At 29.9% G+C, this 15,758-nt stretch overlaps 2 protein-coding genes across 3 annotated transcripts in view; one reads left to right on the forward strand and one right to left on the reverse strand.

Annotated features, from left to right (window-relative positions):
• The window catches only part of LOC144841564 (NADH dehydrogenase [ubiquinone] 1 alpha subcomplex subunit 10, mitochondrial-like), a 242,600-nt gene that overhangs the window by 24,212 nt on the left and 202,630 nt on the right, over window positions 1-15,758 (forward strand). The window lies entirely within an intron of this gene.
• The window catches only part of LOC144841539 (sorting nexin-13-like), a 40,534-nt gene that overhangs the window by 19,019 nt on the left and 5,757 nt on the right, over window positions 1-15,758 (reverse strand). For both annotated transcript variants that reach the window (XM_078697920.1, XM_078697919.1), the window contains exons 3-11: window positions 15,649-15,757; window positions 10,586-10,675; window positions 9,210-9,331; window positions 8,165-8,283; window positions 6,631-6,741; window positions 2,748-2,920; window positions 2,089-2,236; window positions 1,356-1,471; window positions 639-732 (exon numbers count right to left, since the gene is read on the reverse strand). In XM_078697920.1, the coding sequence (XP_078554046.1) occupies window positions 639-732; window positions 1,356-1,471; window positions 2,089-2,236; window positions 2,748-2,920; window positions 6,631-6,741; window positions 8,165-8,283; window positions 9,210-9,331; window positions 10,586-10,675; window positions 15,649-15,757 (1,082 nt within the window). The remainder of the gene's footprint in view (window positions 1-638; window positions 733-1,355; window positions 1,472-2,088; window positions 2,237-2,747; window positions 2,921-6,630; window positions 6,742-8,164; window positions 8,284-9,209; window positions 9,332-10,585; window positions 10,676-15,648; window position 15,758) is intronic.

The raw sequence follows: 15,758 nt of genomic DNA on the forward strand, positions 1-15,758 counted from the left end.
GTTACAGAGTTTTACTGGGTGATGTGAAAGGGGTATTGGAGAACATCAAGTTACTTTACTTTCAAGGTATTTGGCCTGTACATTTTTCATATACTCTATACATTTACTTTGAAAAGAAAATAATATATTTTGAATTTAATTTGATTGAATATCTATTAGAAAGAGTAATTGTTTTCTTGTGTGTTGAGAAAAATCATTTACATTTTTGCTTCTCTTTGATGATTATATTGTCCAGTCAATCTGGTAATCCATCTTTTAAAGTTCTAAAGTGATTTTCCCCATAATACTCAAGAACACTGTCTCATTTTGGATCAATCCATTTTACTCTTGACAGAGTTAAAATAAATTCAAAGAAGCAGGTGGAAACAACAAAAGCATTTTGAAACAGTAAACAGTTCAGGAAATTACAAACATCAGTTTTATAATAAATGTCAATGTAATGTAAAAGTTTCTATTTATGTTTTATTATTAGCTAATAAATGTAATACTTATATTTCTAGGACATATCTTTCTAATTGTCCATTACTTTAAATTATACTAACAAAAGTTTACTTCTAATAAATGTTATTGTACACAAATAGCATTATCAATAACTTGTTTTATTACAATATGAATTTTCAACAACAAAACCAACTTACCTATAAAATGGGATAATGCTATATTATTTACTAGCACAACATTGAATGGTAATGAATACAGGTTGGAATAGTCATCATCTTCTCCATCAACCTCCTCAAAGGATAAGAACAGACAGAAAATTGAAAATTATTATGTAGTTTGCTTATAAATTAAAGATGGATTGTGGAAAGTATCCAAAGCAATAAAAAACAAATTCCCAACAACAATATTGTTTTTTTTATTTTGTGTTGGAAATGCTGAGGTTTTCATCCATCCAATAGGGAGGTATCGCAACCTTCAAATATGATAACTAAAATGGATACATTACAAAAACATTCGTTTTCGTAAGCCAGTCTAAAATATGATTGCGGTAAATTTTGAACTAAGTGAAGGTACCTGTTGATTGGCTGCCTAGGCCTAGCGTAAAATCATAAATTAAAAAAAGCATGTTAAATTTACTATTATAATCCTCATCAAAAACGTGATAAATAGATCAAAACTATATTCATTTTGTACTTCCAAATATGACAATTGACAGTGATAAACATCAACAGGAATGGGTTATGTATATGAAATGGGGATCAGCTCAAAAGTTTACCAAATGTGTGACGTATCTGCTTTCATTATTGAATTTCGTACGGTTACGAACCCTCCCTATTGTTTTTCTTATTATTAATATTATCATTTTATTATTGAATTTCTTATGAATAATTTCATATAGCAGCTGCAGTACATACCACCTCCATTGCCTGTTCGTAATCGTCGCCATCATTCCTGCGTTGTATCGTTTGCAGACAAAGTTTCTTAACAAACTGTAGACTGTTCAATTGTTGCTTAGCATCTGGTTCTGAACCTACACACAAATAAAACAACTTTTGAGTAAAAAAAACAAAATGCAAAAATGATCATGCAGCAGAGAACAAGGGGTCATTGAAAGTATGATTTAAAGACCTAAGTATTCTACTGCAGTTACTGCAGTAATTGTATGCAAAAATGTTTCAATGGAGTTTATGAAGCATTCATTTCAATAAACAGTGTGTATGTTTTAATATAAATAAATAATTTTATAAACAACTTTAAAGAGTAAACTAAATTGTACTGCAGTAACTGCAGTATAACAATGTTAAGAGGGTTTTTTAATTTTCTTATTCATGTACTCATGTTGCCATCATTTTAACATCATAATAGTGTTGGCATTGGCTGGCATTAGTGTCTTGGAAGTTGGACTTCTGATCACATGATCAGGAGTTTGAGTTCAATGCATGCTTGTCGCATTGCCTATTATGTTTGCCTCTCTCCATCCATTTAACATTATGGGTTAGGTCAAAGCACCAACTGCGCTGATTACTGGTTCCAACATTATGGAATACTGTATTCTCATACATGTTTGATCAAAATAAACGAAAAGCGAAAACATCATTTGAACATATGGAATTTTTGCTATATAAATGAATGTATTATCTATCATACCATCTTCTGTCTTTTTATTTGCATCTTTTGATCGTTGCTTGGCAATTTCTGTGTCTAATATTTGATTGACAGCTTGTAGTTCTTCAATTGTTGATGCCATCTTAATGACTGTTAGAAATGCCTCAGTTGTAAATGTGTTGTCTTTACACTAAAATAAGAAAGAGAACAAATTGCATGTTGTTGAAATGATGGAAGATCTATCAATTACAAGTATTAGTTTTGAGTATACATGTTGGCCTACAATATCTAAAGCAGCATTTTCTTGGAGTATCCATACAAGGTCTGGATTTCTCATCATTGGCTTGGAAACTCCAATGTTGGCTTGAAGTCTTAGAATTGGCTTAGAGTCCCCAGGATTGACCTGGGAATACCCAAAATTTACATGAAGTACAGTATTGTTTGACCTTGTACTGTAGGATTAGTCTAGAGTCCCATGAATGTGATATTGAAATGCATTCTAAAAATTGACAAGGAGTCTTCAAGGTTGGTTCAAAGTCCTATGATAAACTTTAAGTCTCCAGAATTGGTGTGAAGTTTATAGTATTATTATAATATATTATTATTGTAATAGGTGGATCCATATGATTGGCAATTGAATTTATATTATCAAAACTTAAATGGAATAATACAGTATAATAATAAAAAATAAATATACTCACCCACCAGACGATGGTTTGATTTATATAATCAGGGTCCACGACCATTTCTATAATCGGCCGTATGACTCCAAATACTAGCACCTCGCGAATTATAAACCTAAAATGTTTGCTATGAAAGTCATCAGCTGGTAGAAGTAAGAATAAAAGAAGCTCACAGATACTTTGAAGATATTCTGAAAAGAAAAATAACCAAAATAAATAATTACACAAACTAAGAGTGGTGTTGGTAGTCTATAAGTAAAGTTCTAGCTTACCTGGATAAACCAACATTGGACTATTCTCTCAGAGAAGAGAGAGATATAACTCGAATATATAAAATATTTATGAATCACCCCTGTCAGAAAATGGTACATTCCATGAACCCTGCCCTCAAGTGGGAATATTCCAACACACCACCATCATCATTTAATTAAATTCAGGCATTAATAAATGGTTTTTGCTTGACTGATTGATCTTAAATTAATTGTAACTGTATACGGTAATTATATCTTTTTTCATGGATTTAACCTTTTCTTTACTGAATATAGTTTCATACTAGTATTAATATCTAATAATACAACGTCAACACAGTGTGTACACGTCATGATTACTGATTATTAATATACTTAGTAATATTATTATAAAGAGATATCTTTCAAATGCAACATAAGATTGAAATATCATACATTGTTTTATTATCGATCCTTTCTGAAATATGTATTACATTTAAAAATAGTAAAAAATTTATTTAAAATTGCTAAACACACACTGAAATAAAAAAAATGTTTGTAAACATTTTAAATTAATTTTCCACAGAATTCTTTTTTGCCTCCAGCTAAATTTATTTATAATTTATATTATAATGCTAAACACACACTGACAGTGAAACAAAAAACATGTTTGTAAACATTTTGAATGCAAGAGAAAAAAAAAAAATCAACATGAGAAGAATACTAATATCTGTTTGTTCTATAGGTCGATAGAATTCTATTTTGCCTCTAGTTATAGGGGAACTTAACAATGTAGACTTACAATACAATAGATATGGATTAATCATACTGTGTTTGCTTTGTAGTTAATTTTTAATGGAGTTTTAAGTTACAAGAAATCATATTTCATGTTCATCATATTGACAAATATGTATAGCTGTATCTGTATCTAATTCATTAATGTCTGTCGATATATTAAAGTTATATATTTTTCATAGAGCAAAGTCAAACATTTAAATTTTTTAAACATGATTAATATTTAATTGTAATGTTGTAGACAGTCAAATGTAGTTTAATTTGAGGTGTGTAAGTTTGCAATTAACCAACTAAAGCCTTGTTTACACTATCAAAGTTTATATGTCAAAAAAATGTGATGTGCTGATATATGGTAGTGATATGCCTAAATATGGTAGTGATATGACATCATCGTGTCTATGGGAACATCACATTTTTTTGACACATAAAGTTTGATAGTGTAGACAAGGCTTAATACTAACCACATAATTTTGATATCATTACTTATGTCAATGTACAAATTCAGTCAATCATTAAAACAAAGTAAGCATAACGGTTCCACATTGATGATACATGCATAGTAACCATTAGTATCTACTACTGTCTATAATTAGCATTTAAAACAGCCCACCATTACTGCACAGTATTACTATAATACTGTAGATAAACTTAATTAAACCAACAAAACAAAGAAAACTACCCTGCACATTAACTCTTGGCTCATGAGGATGTGTGTGAACCTTGGTTCTGGTTCACACACAAATCCTAATACTGTACAAACCAATCAATAAACGTCCTATTCTATTCTGGCATCAATGAAACAACATGTCGACATTTTGAATTTATTAGAATAAAATGTTCCAGAGTGAATAAAACTGCCTGCATATTAACTGTTGACTATAGTACAAATGTATAATTTTTTTGTTTATTTACAGTACATCAAGGGGAGAGTAAAAATACATCGAAATTTAGCATTAATATTTTTGTAGGTTCAATGAACAGCGAAAATTAAAAAGAAAGATATGGCTATTTTACGACTATTGGTATTACGTTACAAATAATTAATCAACGTAAAATAAGTGTGAATGGATATGGCACCTTTCAAGTTCATAATAAGCACTTAGATTGGATTATCCCAGTCTAAAACAATGCTCAGTCTAATGGAGGATTTAATGAAATTGTTTTTATCATAAATGATGGTCTCTTCTCACAAAGTAAGCTATTGTTTCAAACCAAGTGAAAAAGGAACTCGCATAATATTAATATAATAAAATATATTTGGTTTCAGTGAATGACTCATCATATTTGAAAAAGTTCCGGGTTTTCAAGTGGCCTGAAACGTGTTCCAGGTGATTAAATATTTTGTAAAAAACACAGCTTAAAGAAAGTTGCCAAACTCAAATATACTGTAGTAAGGCCCAGTGAACTGAGAATAAGGTAGAGAGACAGAGGGCTTATCCTTCTGAGTACAGGGTACTGTAGCAAAATAATGATTTGGCCTTAGTAACATTATCTTGGAAATGTGAAAATTACTTCAAACTCAACTAATAGCCAATATCCAAGTCAATATTATTTCAGTTTATATATTGATATCATAAATTCTAATATTCAATCCAGTCAATTATTCACATGATGCTCAAGGCGCAATGATGTTGCTATTCATTAGCATGCCTGCCATTTGTCAGAGATAGAAAGCAGTATATCCGAATTACATTCATAAACTAGTGTATATAATCTAAAAATTCTGATTATTATTCTACTTATTGCCATAGTAGTTTATATCTCTACGGAATGAAGGTAGCAGCTATATTAAATGCATATTTGCCTATTAAATCACAGAATATTACAAAGATAATGTTCCTTTTTTTGCTATGCTCATCTTTATAACGAAAAACAACCTGTTTCAACAGTAAACACGGTTGAGTAGATTCTTGTTATTTCCACAATTTATACTTGTATGTATAGTACAATTAGTAGTAGTTATATTTAAGACAAAATAAAAAAGAAATGAATCATATATTATAATTACATATTAAAATGTATGGTGCCCTATATAGTAGATCTCTCATAACAAAAATTCTAAATCTTGTAATTTTCATTCCTGATGATCAAACAAAGACTGAAACGTTGAATCATGGCTTGCCTCTTGTAATTTTCAAATCTAAATAGATTTTTTTAAATAGTTTTTCTTCGTAAGAATGTATGTGAAGATATGTATACTTTAAGCACAAATATCTCTACTTTGAGATTCATAAACTAAATCTATAACATTTCTGCTGTATATTATTCTAGTTTACTAGAATGTAGGACATTTATGATACGCAATAAACAATGCCATTTCAAGAATGATGATTTGTTAACTTTAGCTATTCCCATGCACGGCCAGTTGTATTATTATGGAATAATAAAATACAATAACTTATGTAATATAATTTTTAATTAAATTTGAAACTTAATCTGATTACAAATTTGCAATTTTATCATCACTGTTTTTTTTTCCATTGTTCTGAATTTTAATGTTTGTAATGATACAAATTTGTGCATAGATTGCATGCAATACATTATCTTATCTTTCATTACAAACATATGTGCTTTGCACAATTTCATAACAAAATAATACAATTCTATGCATCTGTTTGATATGGTGATAGTAATATTGTTATACCTCCACCAGAATGGTGAGAGATTATTTGGTTGATCATGTGTGTGTTTCTTTCTATATTTGTTAGTTAGCAGGAATTACTCAAAAAGTTATTGCCCGATTTTCATAAGACTTTAAAGGATGGTTTCATAGCTGTATGGGAACATGTCATTAAATTTTCAAATGCCTAGGCAGAGGTTTGTGCTCTCTGAGTGCCCTTCTAGTTAGTAATATATTGCTGAGAATACTGTAAAATTACCTATTTCATGTTCGTCTTTGGTACATATCCGATCTCTACATAGATCTTTTTCCATCTCTAATTCTAAATCAAAGAAGATGTCTTCTATACTAATTTCTTTATCTTCTGAATCTGTAAATAAAAATATATTTTTTTATTTTAAAATAAATTGAACAACAAATTACATCAGTCAACTCTCCAAGAACCGGCAAAAACTTTCCCAAAACTAGGCTTTCCTTGCTGACTAATTAAGGTCCCAAATTAATGTTTACCATTAAATATACTGCTGAATGTTTACATGATACAGTATACATGTACTAAATACTACTATAATTTAAAAAAAAAAAAAAAGCATTTATTTCATAATGGTACATACAGTGAAAAAATAAATAAACTATGAAATATGTAAATAGGAATAAAAGGTACTATCTGTATTAATCAAATTCTGGTGGAGAATGCTGAAAATATATCTGAGTGAGAAGAGGATTTTAAATCACTTGTGATGTAAAAAAAGGAAAAAAAAATATTGTATCTATTCTTGGAAAAAGACTGATAGTTTGCAGACATAAAAATGTTTAAAAAATAAGAATAAAAGCACTAAAAAAACTATACTAAATATAGCGCATGTTTTCTCATAATTTATATAACTGTTACTATAGAAACTAATTCGTTGACTTATTGATTGTAAATCTTGTACACATATGGTGAGTAAATTAAATTAAAAGAGACTGTAAAAATCAGTCACAAAATTTGCTTTTTACATTTAATAGATACATTCAAGTTCAACCATAAATTAAATTGCAAATACATTGAAAAATTCAGTAAAAATCAAGATTTTAAGAGCATTAGTTTAGTTTGCAGAATATTGATTAATTTTAATCCATTTTCTATTTCTATAATTATATTATATTGTATATTTTTTCTATAAATTGGCTTTTAATCGATTGTATGAAATGTTTTATTTCTTAAGATCTTTTTTGTAAGCACTCAAAAATATTGTATTAATATTTAAATATAATATTTTGTTTACTGTATTGTATACTGTTAGATAATAGACCATATTTGGCCTTGTCGGTCTAGGCCTAGATAATAATTTGTGCCATTTCGTTAGTACCCTGTTTGTATTCTAAAGCTCTGTCTACACTATCAAACTAGTTCGACAAAAAAAATGTGATTTACCCAAATATGGTAGTGATATGCCCAAATATGGTGATATGACATCATCATGTCCATATATGGGCACATCACATTTTGCTGTCACATAAAGTTTGATAGTGTAGACAGAGCTTAATTGTCGTAGCCTGTTTGTATTCCAATTTGCCAGATGGGACTGTACCAGTATGGTGACAACACTGCATTTGTTATCTTACAGCAAACGTACTGTAGTAATACAAGTATAAGTAATAATACAGTACATATACAGCAGGATGTTCAATTTCCATTCTTCTATCTATAGGCTATTGACAGATATTTATCTTACACTATATCTTTGCCAATAGGATGCTAAGAGCAAAATTAAAAAGATATTTATGATTAAAATTCTGATTAAAAATACCTTCTTTATGTCTTTGCCGTTTCAGTCTATCTTGTGCTTTGCGAAAAATCCTCAGATGTGACGCAAAATCATCCACTATTTTTCTTGTAGTATAATCAACCCAATCTACGTTTTTAGACCTGCAATAAAAAAAAAGACTGTACTGTATGTCTACCAATAACAAATATGATTTGTGCAAAATTAAAATATTTCTGATTAAGACTTTGAAATCTATGAATAATTGAGGTATTTAATAAAACTGGTCTACTGTTTTAATCATGAAGCAATCTTGGTGAAACAACCTATGAATAAGAACAAAGATCAGCTGGAAAAGAGTGTTTCTTTTTTAACATCTACAATATAAACTTATATTTACTGAATTGTATTATTAAATCTATTGTAATATCCAACATAACATTTTATAAAAAACATCAAATTTAGCTACCATTATGAAATTATTCATGAGTGAAATAACAATATTTAAATTAAAATGCAGAAACTCTTTTCCTCCAAACTAATTAAAATTTGTTGGGCTATCAACAAGATTTATAAGTCTACATTCAGCTGATTGGATTTACAGATTGGACTTTATAGATTGCAAATGTCAAAGTTCAAGCAGAACAGTTATAAACATTTCATTACAAAATATTGAAATCTTGAATCGCCTCTTGTAGGTTATAACAACTACTTAACCCAATTAGAAAACATTGATTATAATATGTTTCAACTTTGTTCTGGTTGTCATTAAATCACTTGGCTTAATTGCAGTTTATTTTCCTATTTAATAACACCATTAGAACCATTCAATATCTATTTTAAGTGGTTCTTAATTGGAGATCTTTTAAGCTAATAGGAATGTGTTTCTTAAATGTTTCATTAAAAAAAATCATAAACATAACTGAAATATTGTGTTTATTTGATAGATCAACTTCAATTAAATACAGAATAACTATTTTTAGTAGAAATTACATTTTTTTTAAATCATATGCATCCAACAGCTTAAGGAGGAGAGTGGATATCTGAACATACTAAATTTCTTTAGAAATGATTCCATAGCATACTGTACCTATTGGCAAATGTTATAATAACACTTTGTGTTGTTTGTCTGACATTGTATAAAAATTCTTCGTGATCACTTAGTTGGAAGTACCAGTCGTGAATGTAATCTCTAAACGCTAACTCAAAAACCTGGGGGGAAAATAAATTGTTATTAAGTAACATGATGGTTGGCAATAATACTGTACATGATCAATATTTGTAGTACTAGAAGATACCCAATAGTTTGGGTAGACATTGACAACAATGGTTGGCAAAGATTTGTTAGTTATGATTGCTGATTGGAGATGATTCTAAGGGATTTGGAAGTGTAGTGTGGTTTAATACTGTATGGTTAGAGAAGATGCCAATGGATTGATAACAATGGTATGGTTTATGATATTGGTAATATGTTGATAACAAAGGTTGATGGTATTAGAAAGATGTTGATAACAATGGTTGATGGTTGGAAAATGTTAATTATATGGTTAAAATCATTTCAAAAGATCTTTGGTTTTGGAAGATGTTGATGCTAATAGTATGTTGATGATTGGCAAATATGTAAATTAGGTATGGTTTATGATTGCAGAAGATACTAATTGTTTGGGAAGATGTTGATGATTTTGGGAAGATGTTGATACTGGTACAATGATTGGCAAAGATGTTGATGATTTTGGGAAGATGTTGATACTGGTACAATGATTGGCAAAGATGTTGATGATTTTGGGAAGATGTTGATACTGGTACAATGATTGGCAAAGATGTTGATGATTTTGGGAAGATGTTGTTAATGGTACAATAGTTGGCAAAGATGTTGATGATTTTGGGAAGATGTTGATACTGGTACAATGGTTGGCAAGATGATGATAATGCATTTGGGAAGATGTTTATAATGGTACAATGGTTGGCAAAGATGTTGATGATTTTGGGTAAGATTTTGATACTGGTACAATGGTTGGCAAAGATGTTGATGATTTTGGGAAGATGTTGATAATGGTACAATGGTTGGCAAAGATGTTGATGATTTTGGGAAGATGTTGATAATGGTACATAGTTGGCAAAGATGTTGATGATTTTGGGAAAATGTTGATAATGTTACAATGGTTGGCAAAGATGTTGATGATTTTGGGAAGATGTTGATACTGGTACAATGGTTGGCAAAGATGTTGATGATTTTGGGAAGATGTTGATACTGGTACAATGGTTGGCAAAGATGTTGATGATTTTGGGAAGATGTTGATACTGGTACAATGGTTGGCAAGATGATGTGTTTGGGAAGATGTTGATCATGGTACAATAGTTGGCAGAGATGTTGATGATTTTGGGAAGATGTTGTTAATGGTACAATGGTTGGCAAGATTATAATGCGTTTGGGAAGATGTTGATAACAACCCTGCATCAACTTACCTCTTGTAATTGCTCATCAATTATATTTGATCCTGTTAGTCGCTTATCACGCTTGTAATCATTATCAGCTTTCCTAAGACCCTTAACAACCTATACAGTAGATACAAAATAAAACATTTATTTTAAAAATAAAATACACATAATAATATTGCTACCTGTGACATCCTGAAAATATCTGATTATAAATCAATGCTTATAACCACAACTTGGTAGTGAAAAACTATATAACTTACTCATAATATGAATAACTAATTGATTTGATGAATTGTTTAGCATTTTGTGTGCAGCTATTTGGTTCGAAAACAACCGACTTGACAAAAATTGTCAAACCAAACTATTAAAATGTGTAATAAATGTGACGTCATATAGAAGGTCCGAAATTGAAAGCTCCTTATTAATTAATCGGTTATAGAAACTTGCACTGCACAAAATATATTTAAAATAAAATAAACAAATTGATTAATATAAATATTATGGATTACTAAGTACTGCAATAATTCTAATATTTCTTTGTTCAAATAATCCAACTTCAAAAAAATGTTTTTGGTTGCAATTAATGGCAGTATAGATCTCCAGCTAATGTTTCTTTCCAAATGCTTAGTGTTACTAAAAATTATCTGTCTAATCTGGGCCACTACACCTTCTCTAATTAATTTATTTTAACCTTTTGGTCATGACTTAAAATATACAGTATATTTTGCTATGGTTTAAATTCTCATTCCATCTACAGTAAATTAGATTAAACCACATGTAACACTATCTTAATTTATACCCAATTTAATTTTATTAATATATTGATATTAAAATACACGTGCTGGTGGTCAGTCTTTGAAATAAGTTTAATTTGACCTCCTTTCACACTTCATAATTGGCAGTGATACTACAGTACTTAACATACTGATTGGATGTGCAATTTACTATTAAATACCAAAGTTTTTTTTTTTGTCAAACACATACTGTGTATGTGATGTGATGTATTATAATTTACAGTACTGTAGTACTTGATTGAATGAACCTTGAACACCCTTCTCCACAAATGGTATAATCCATGAACTATGCCCTCAAGTGAGATCCTTCCCACAAACCATCATCATTTCTTTTCTCAAAGAGCTTTTCGAGTTTATCTTGCTCTTCGGGGAGAAAGGCTACTGTCGGTTTATCCAGGTAAGCTAGGCACGAAATAGACTACAGTACAAAAATATGGATTCTTTTTAAAATGAATATGAAATTTTAATAAAAAATGGAAGATTTAAAGAGAAACTAAAACCTTTGTAGCTTAAATCATAAGAACATCCTGTTTAGTTTAAGTAAGAATAGAATGAAAACAAAATGGTTTTGGTATTCTGTAGATCTATGCAATGACAAACACATAATTGTTGGTAAAGTCAAGAATATATATATTTTATTTTTTATTTGTCAAGAATAAACTTGAATAATATGTAATAAATTACTGTGGTTACTGCAGTAAACTGAACAATACATCAGAAACTGAAGGCCCATTTCTATAGAGCTGACATAATACTGATTCAAAACCATTCTTTTCAAAAGAAAATTGTTCTTTTTTTTTTCTTTTCCCAGTCCACAAAAAAGAACAAAATTGGGACATGAGAGAGCGTACTATTTAAAATTTTGGCTAATAGTACTGTAGATGGATAACGTTATTGTATTGTACAATAAACAAACATAAGATGTGTACTTGGCATTTTGCCAAGTAATAATTATGCTAATCAACATAACTAAAATTACTTTGCAAATCGAATGCAGTGATGTTTGTTCTTTAAAGCAATCATCAACATCTAAGCATGTTCTTAAGAATGAAAAACATAACCATTGACACATGGAATCTCCGGCATAAATTGAATTTAGTAAGGTAAGACTAATGAAGCAAGGATAAAGTGCGGTAATTCGATGTAGCACAAGATATAATTACACTCTTGTGAGCTACAATTGAACGGAAATGATAAAGATTTATTATTTGACATTTAAAAACTTAGTAAAGCATGATGCTATTAATTATTAATATTAATAACCCTATACAATTCACCAAGTAGAACCCTGAATAGCAGAACCCGGAATAGAATAATATTTAAAATGTTTAAAGTTTTAAAAACATAATAATTATACACACATGTTTTTGTATTGATATTATAGTTTTTAGTTTAAAAAAGAATTCAATATTTGTAAAAAAAAAAATGATTACACTATTTTTACAGTTCATTAATGTATCAATGTCATATTATTATATAGCGCATATTTTTAATAACAATCATCAGATTTTGCTTACTGTAGGATTGAAATAAATGAATTAAATTTAAAAAAAAAGTTTTTTTAATTTATCAAGCATTTTGTGCCTGCATTAACCCAGGTTCAAATCCAATCAAATTTTCTCATAACAAAATGGTACCTCTAAAAAAATATTAGCATTTTGTGTAGAGGATGTTTAACAATAGTAGAACCCCTACTGTGATGTTGATTAAATTTGTTATATCGACAATCCTTGTCAATTATAGACCCATTCTCTATTACTGCATCTCCACATTACATGGAATTATCTGCCCGTTATCAATTGCAAATTCGATGAGTCGCAAACCATAGCTATACAATCGGCACAGGTTCAAGTCACTCCTCGACCATTGTTCTGGTGGTAAAACAAATCTTCTCAGAATAGGACTTAAAACTGGAGGTCCAGTGTACATTTTAAAGAAACCAGTACATCTTTCGGAAGAGTAGGGTGTATTCAGCCCCTGTCATTGTGGACAGACGAATGAGTGCCGTTTGGTGGCAGCACTCGACACAAAGGGACCCTTAGAGGAGTAGGAAGTTGGGGTATGTGTCATCCACACCTGTGCGCAATTCAGCCAAGTAGGCTGCAAGTCACAGGTTATTCCCCCATTTACATTTACACTTGATACAGTGTCAAGGTCCTGTATTATGTTAAGGTAAGGTACTGTAATACCTGCTCTAGGCTTATGAGCATCACATGTGATACACGATGTGACACTATTTACGAAATTTGCTGAATATGATCTGGACAAATTATACCTATTATACTGAGAATCAACCACTAAATACTAATACTATATTAGTATAATAGTATTAGTAATATACTGAAAAAAAATAAAAAATGAATAAATAGATAATGTACTGTCTCAATAGCAATGAAACCAGTCATTGATTTTGTTAAAAGAAATAATTTAACTGTCATTTATTAGCAGTGCCTGGTGATCTGGCTTATTGATTAAGCAATGCAACCAATTAGAAAGCAGGAAATCATTCAGGTTCATCTATAGAGTAATAGTATGTAAAATACAAACAGTATGATCCTGACTGTTTATAATGAATAACAATTGAATAATTGAGAAAACAGAATGTGAATAACATTTATGATTGACTATAGTCAGTTAAGCTATGTATACATAGCCTTTCTCATAGAGAGTTTGTGGTTTAAAATATATTGGCAAAGGCGCCAATATATTTTGAGGCACCTAGGCCAATAGTTTTAATTATAAACAAATAAATTAAATTAAAATTGAAGGCAAAGTTGTTTTATATGATCCAACAAAACACACGGTAGGCCTGTTCTGAAGGTTTAATTGTATGGTTTATTGTAACTGTACTGTAGCTAATGACAACTGTATAGTAGGTTGCTATAACACACCTGATTTGTATTCTTGCCTTTTGATAGGTTAATTACGCATCACATGTCATTTGGAATTAGCCCTACCCAATGGAAAAGTGATATCTAATGTTGATCAAAAATTAACGCACCTTAATGCATTTTTCAGTAAACATTTTGCGATTTTTTGCCATGCAAAGTTGTTGACTGATCACGTTCAGAAATCAAATTGTTGTGCGCGCCATTCTGCTGTGTACTCCGCATCTAAAGTTGGAGCACTGCTTTTTTAATGGCCTAGCATTCATCAATGATTTACGATAGATAAATTAAATAAAAGTAGGTGTGTTATAAAACAAATAATGAATGTTTTGTATTCGTTGAATGGAGAGAATATTTCATTTGATGAAAAATTGACTGCTCTATTTCAACTCATGAAATATTTTTACCATCCAACTCATAAACATTTATTATTTGTATACTATAATAATTACCTCTGAAAAACACTGTAGTTCTCAAATGGTAAAATGAAAATACTGAAGCTAGCAAACTCTACAAACATTTCACAGACTACTATATATACCTAGACTTTTTTTGTATAATTATTCCTATATTGTTTTTCATGTTGGGGACCCCTTTGGAAACAAGCCTCTGGGCTTAAAGGGCCATCCCCTGCTTTCCATGCTTATTTTCTTGTTTAGTCTTGTATTTTTATATTTAATGTTTCTCTTCTTATTTCATTTACATTATTTATACTGTTTTATAAATTTGTACTGTATTTGGAAAGCAATAAATATTACTTACTTACTTAATAGACTTGCATGGATTCTATGCATAATAAATTGGTAACTTTATTTATCAATCATAGTTTTTATTCCCAGATGTTGCCATAACAATTTTAACATATGGCATGAGATTTTCTTGTGTTGGCATTGTTCAGCATAAAATTATTAATTATACCAGCGGATATTGAAATATTCATACAGTTGAACAAATTGTAGCTCTGATGGAAGAAAGGAGCGGTATAAATGGTTCCTCTGTTTTTCTATTTTTTTTTTGTAGTTATCTTTGGATATTTTATGGATCATTTTTGTGTGTAAAAAGTGCTATAGAAACATTGTATTACAGTAGACACTATAAGTCACTGTACCATTATTTATACTAAATGTAACAAGCCTTTTCAGATATTACAGTACAGTAGGACCTAAAATCTAGGTCTCATACAAATCTGCACTTAAAAGAATGCAGCAAATTGTTTAATGTTTCTTTTAATCATGGCTAGAAATAAATCAGATTATGTGTATGAGTGTCACATTTAGCTGGAAATACAAGCCGTTATTTAGATTTTGAGTTGAGTTTCTGGGTCGAGTTGACAGTTATCAAGTTAAGTAAGTTATTTTTGGTTTACAATACATGAACTCTATCTCATACTAAATGTTATTGCCTTTACCTGAGATATACCATTGATTGCACTGTATAGTTGTGTTACAGGTGTTATACGATGTAACATTGTCTCCGACTCTTTGATAGCATGCAGCTTGTAAACAACTAAAAATGCTC

The sequence above is a fragment of the Antedon bifida genome, chromosome 4, assembly GCF_963402885.1.
Source record: "Antedon bifida chromosome 4, ecAntBifi1.1, whole genome shotgun sequence".
Lineage (NCBI taxonomy): Eukaryota > Metazoa > Echinodermata > Crinoidea > Comatulida > Antedonidae > Antedon > Antedon bifida.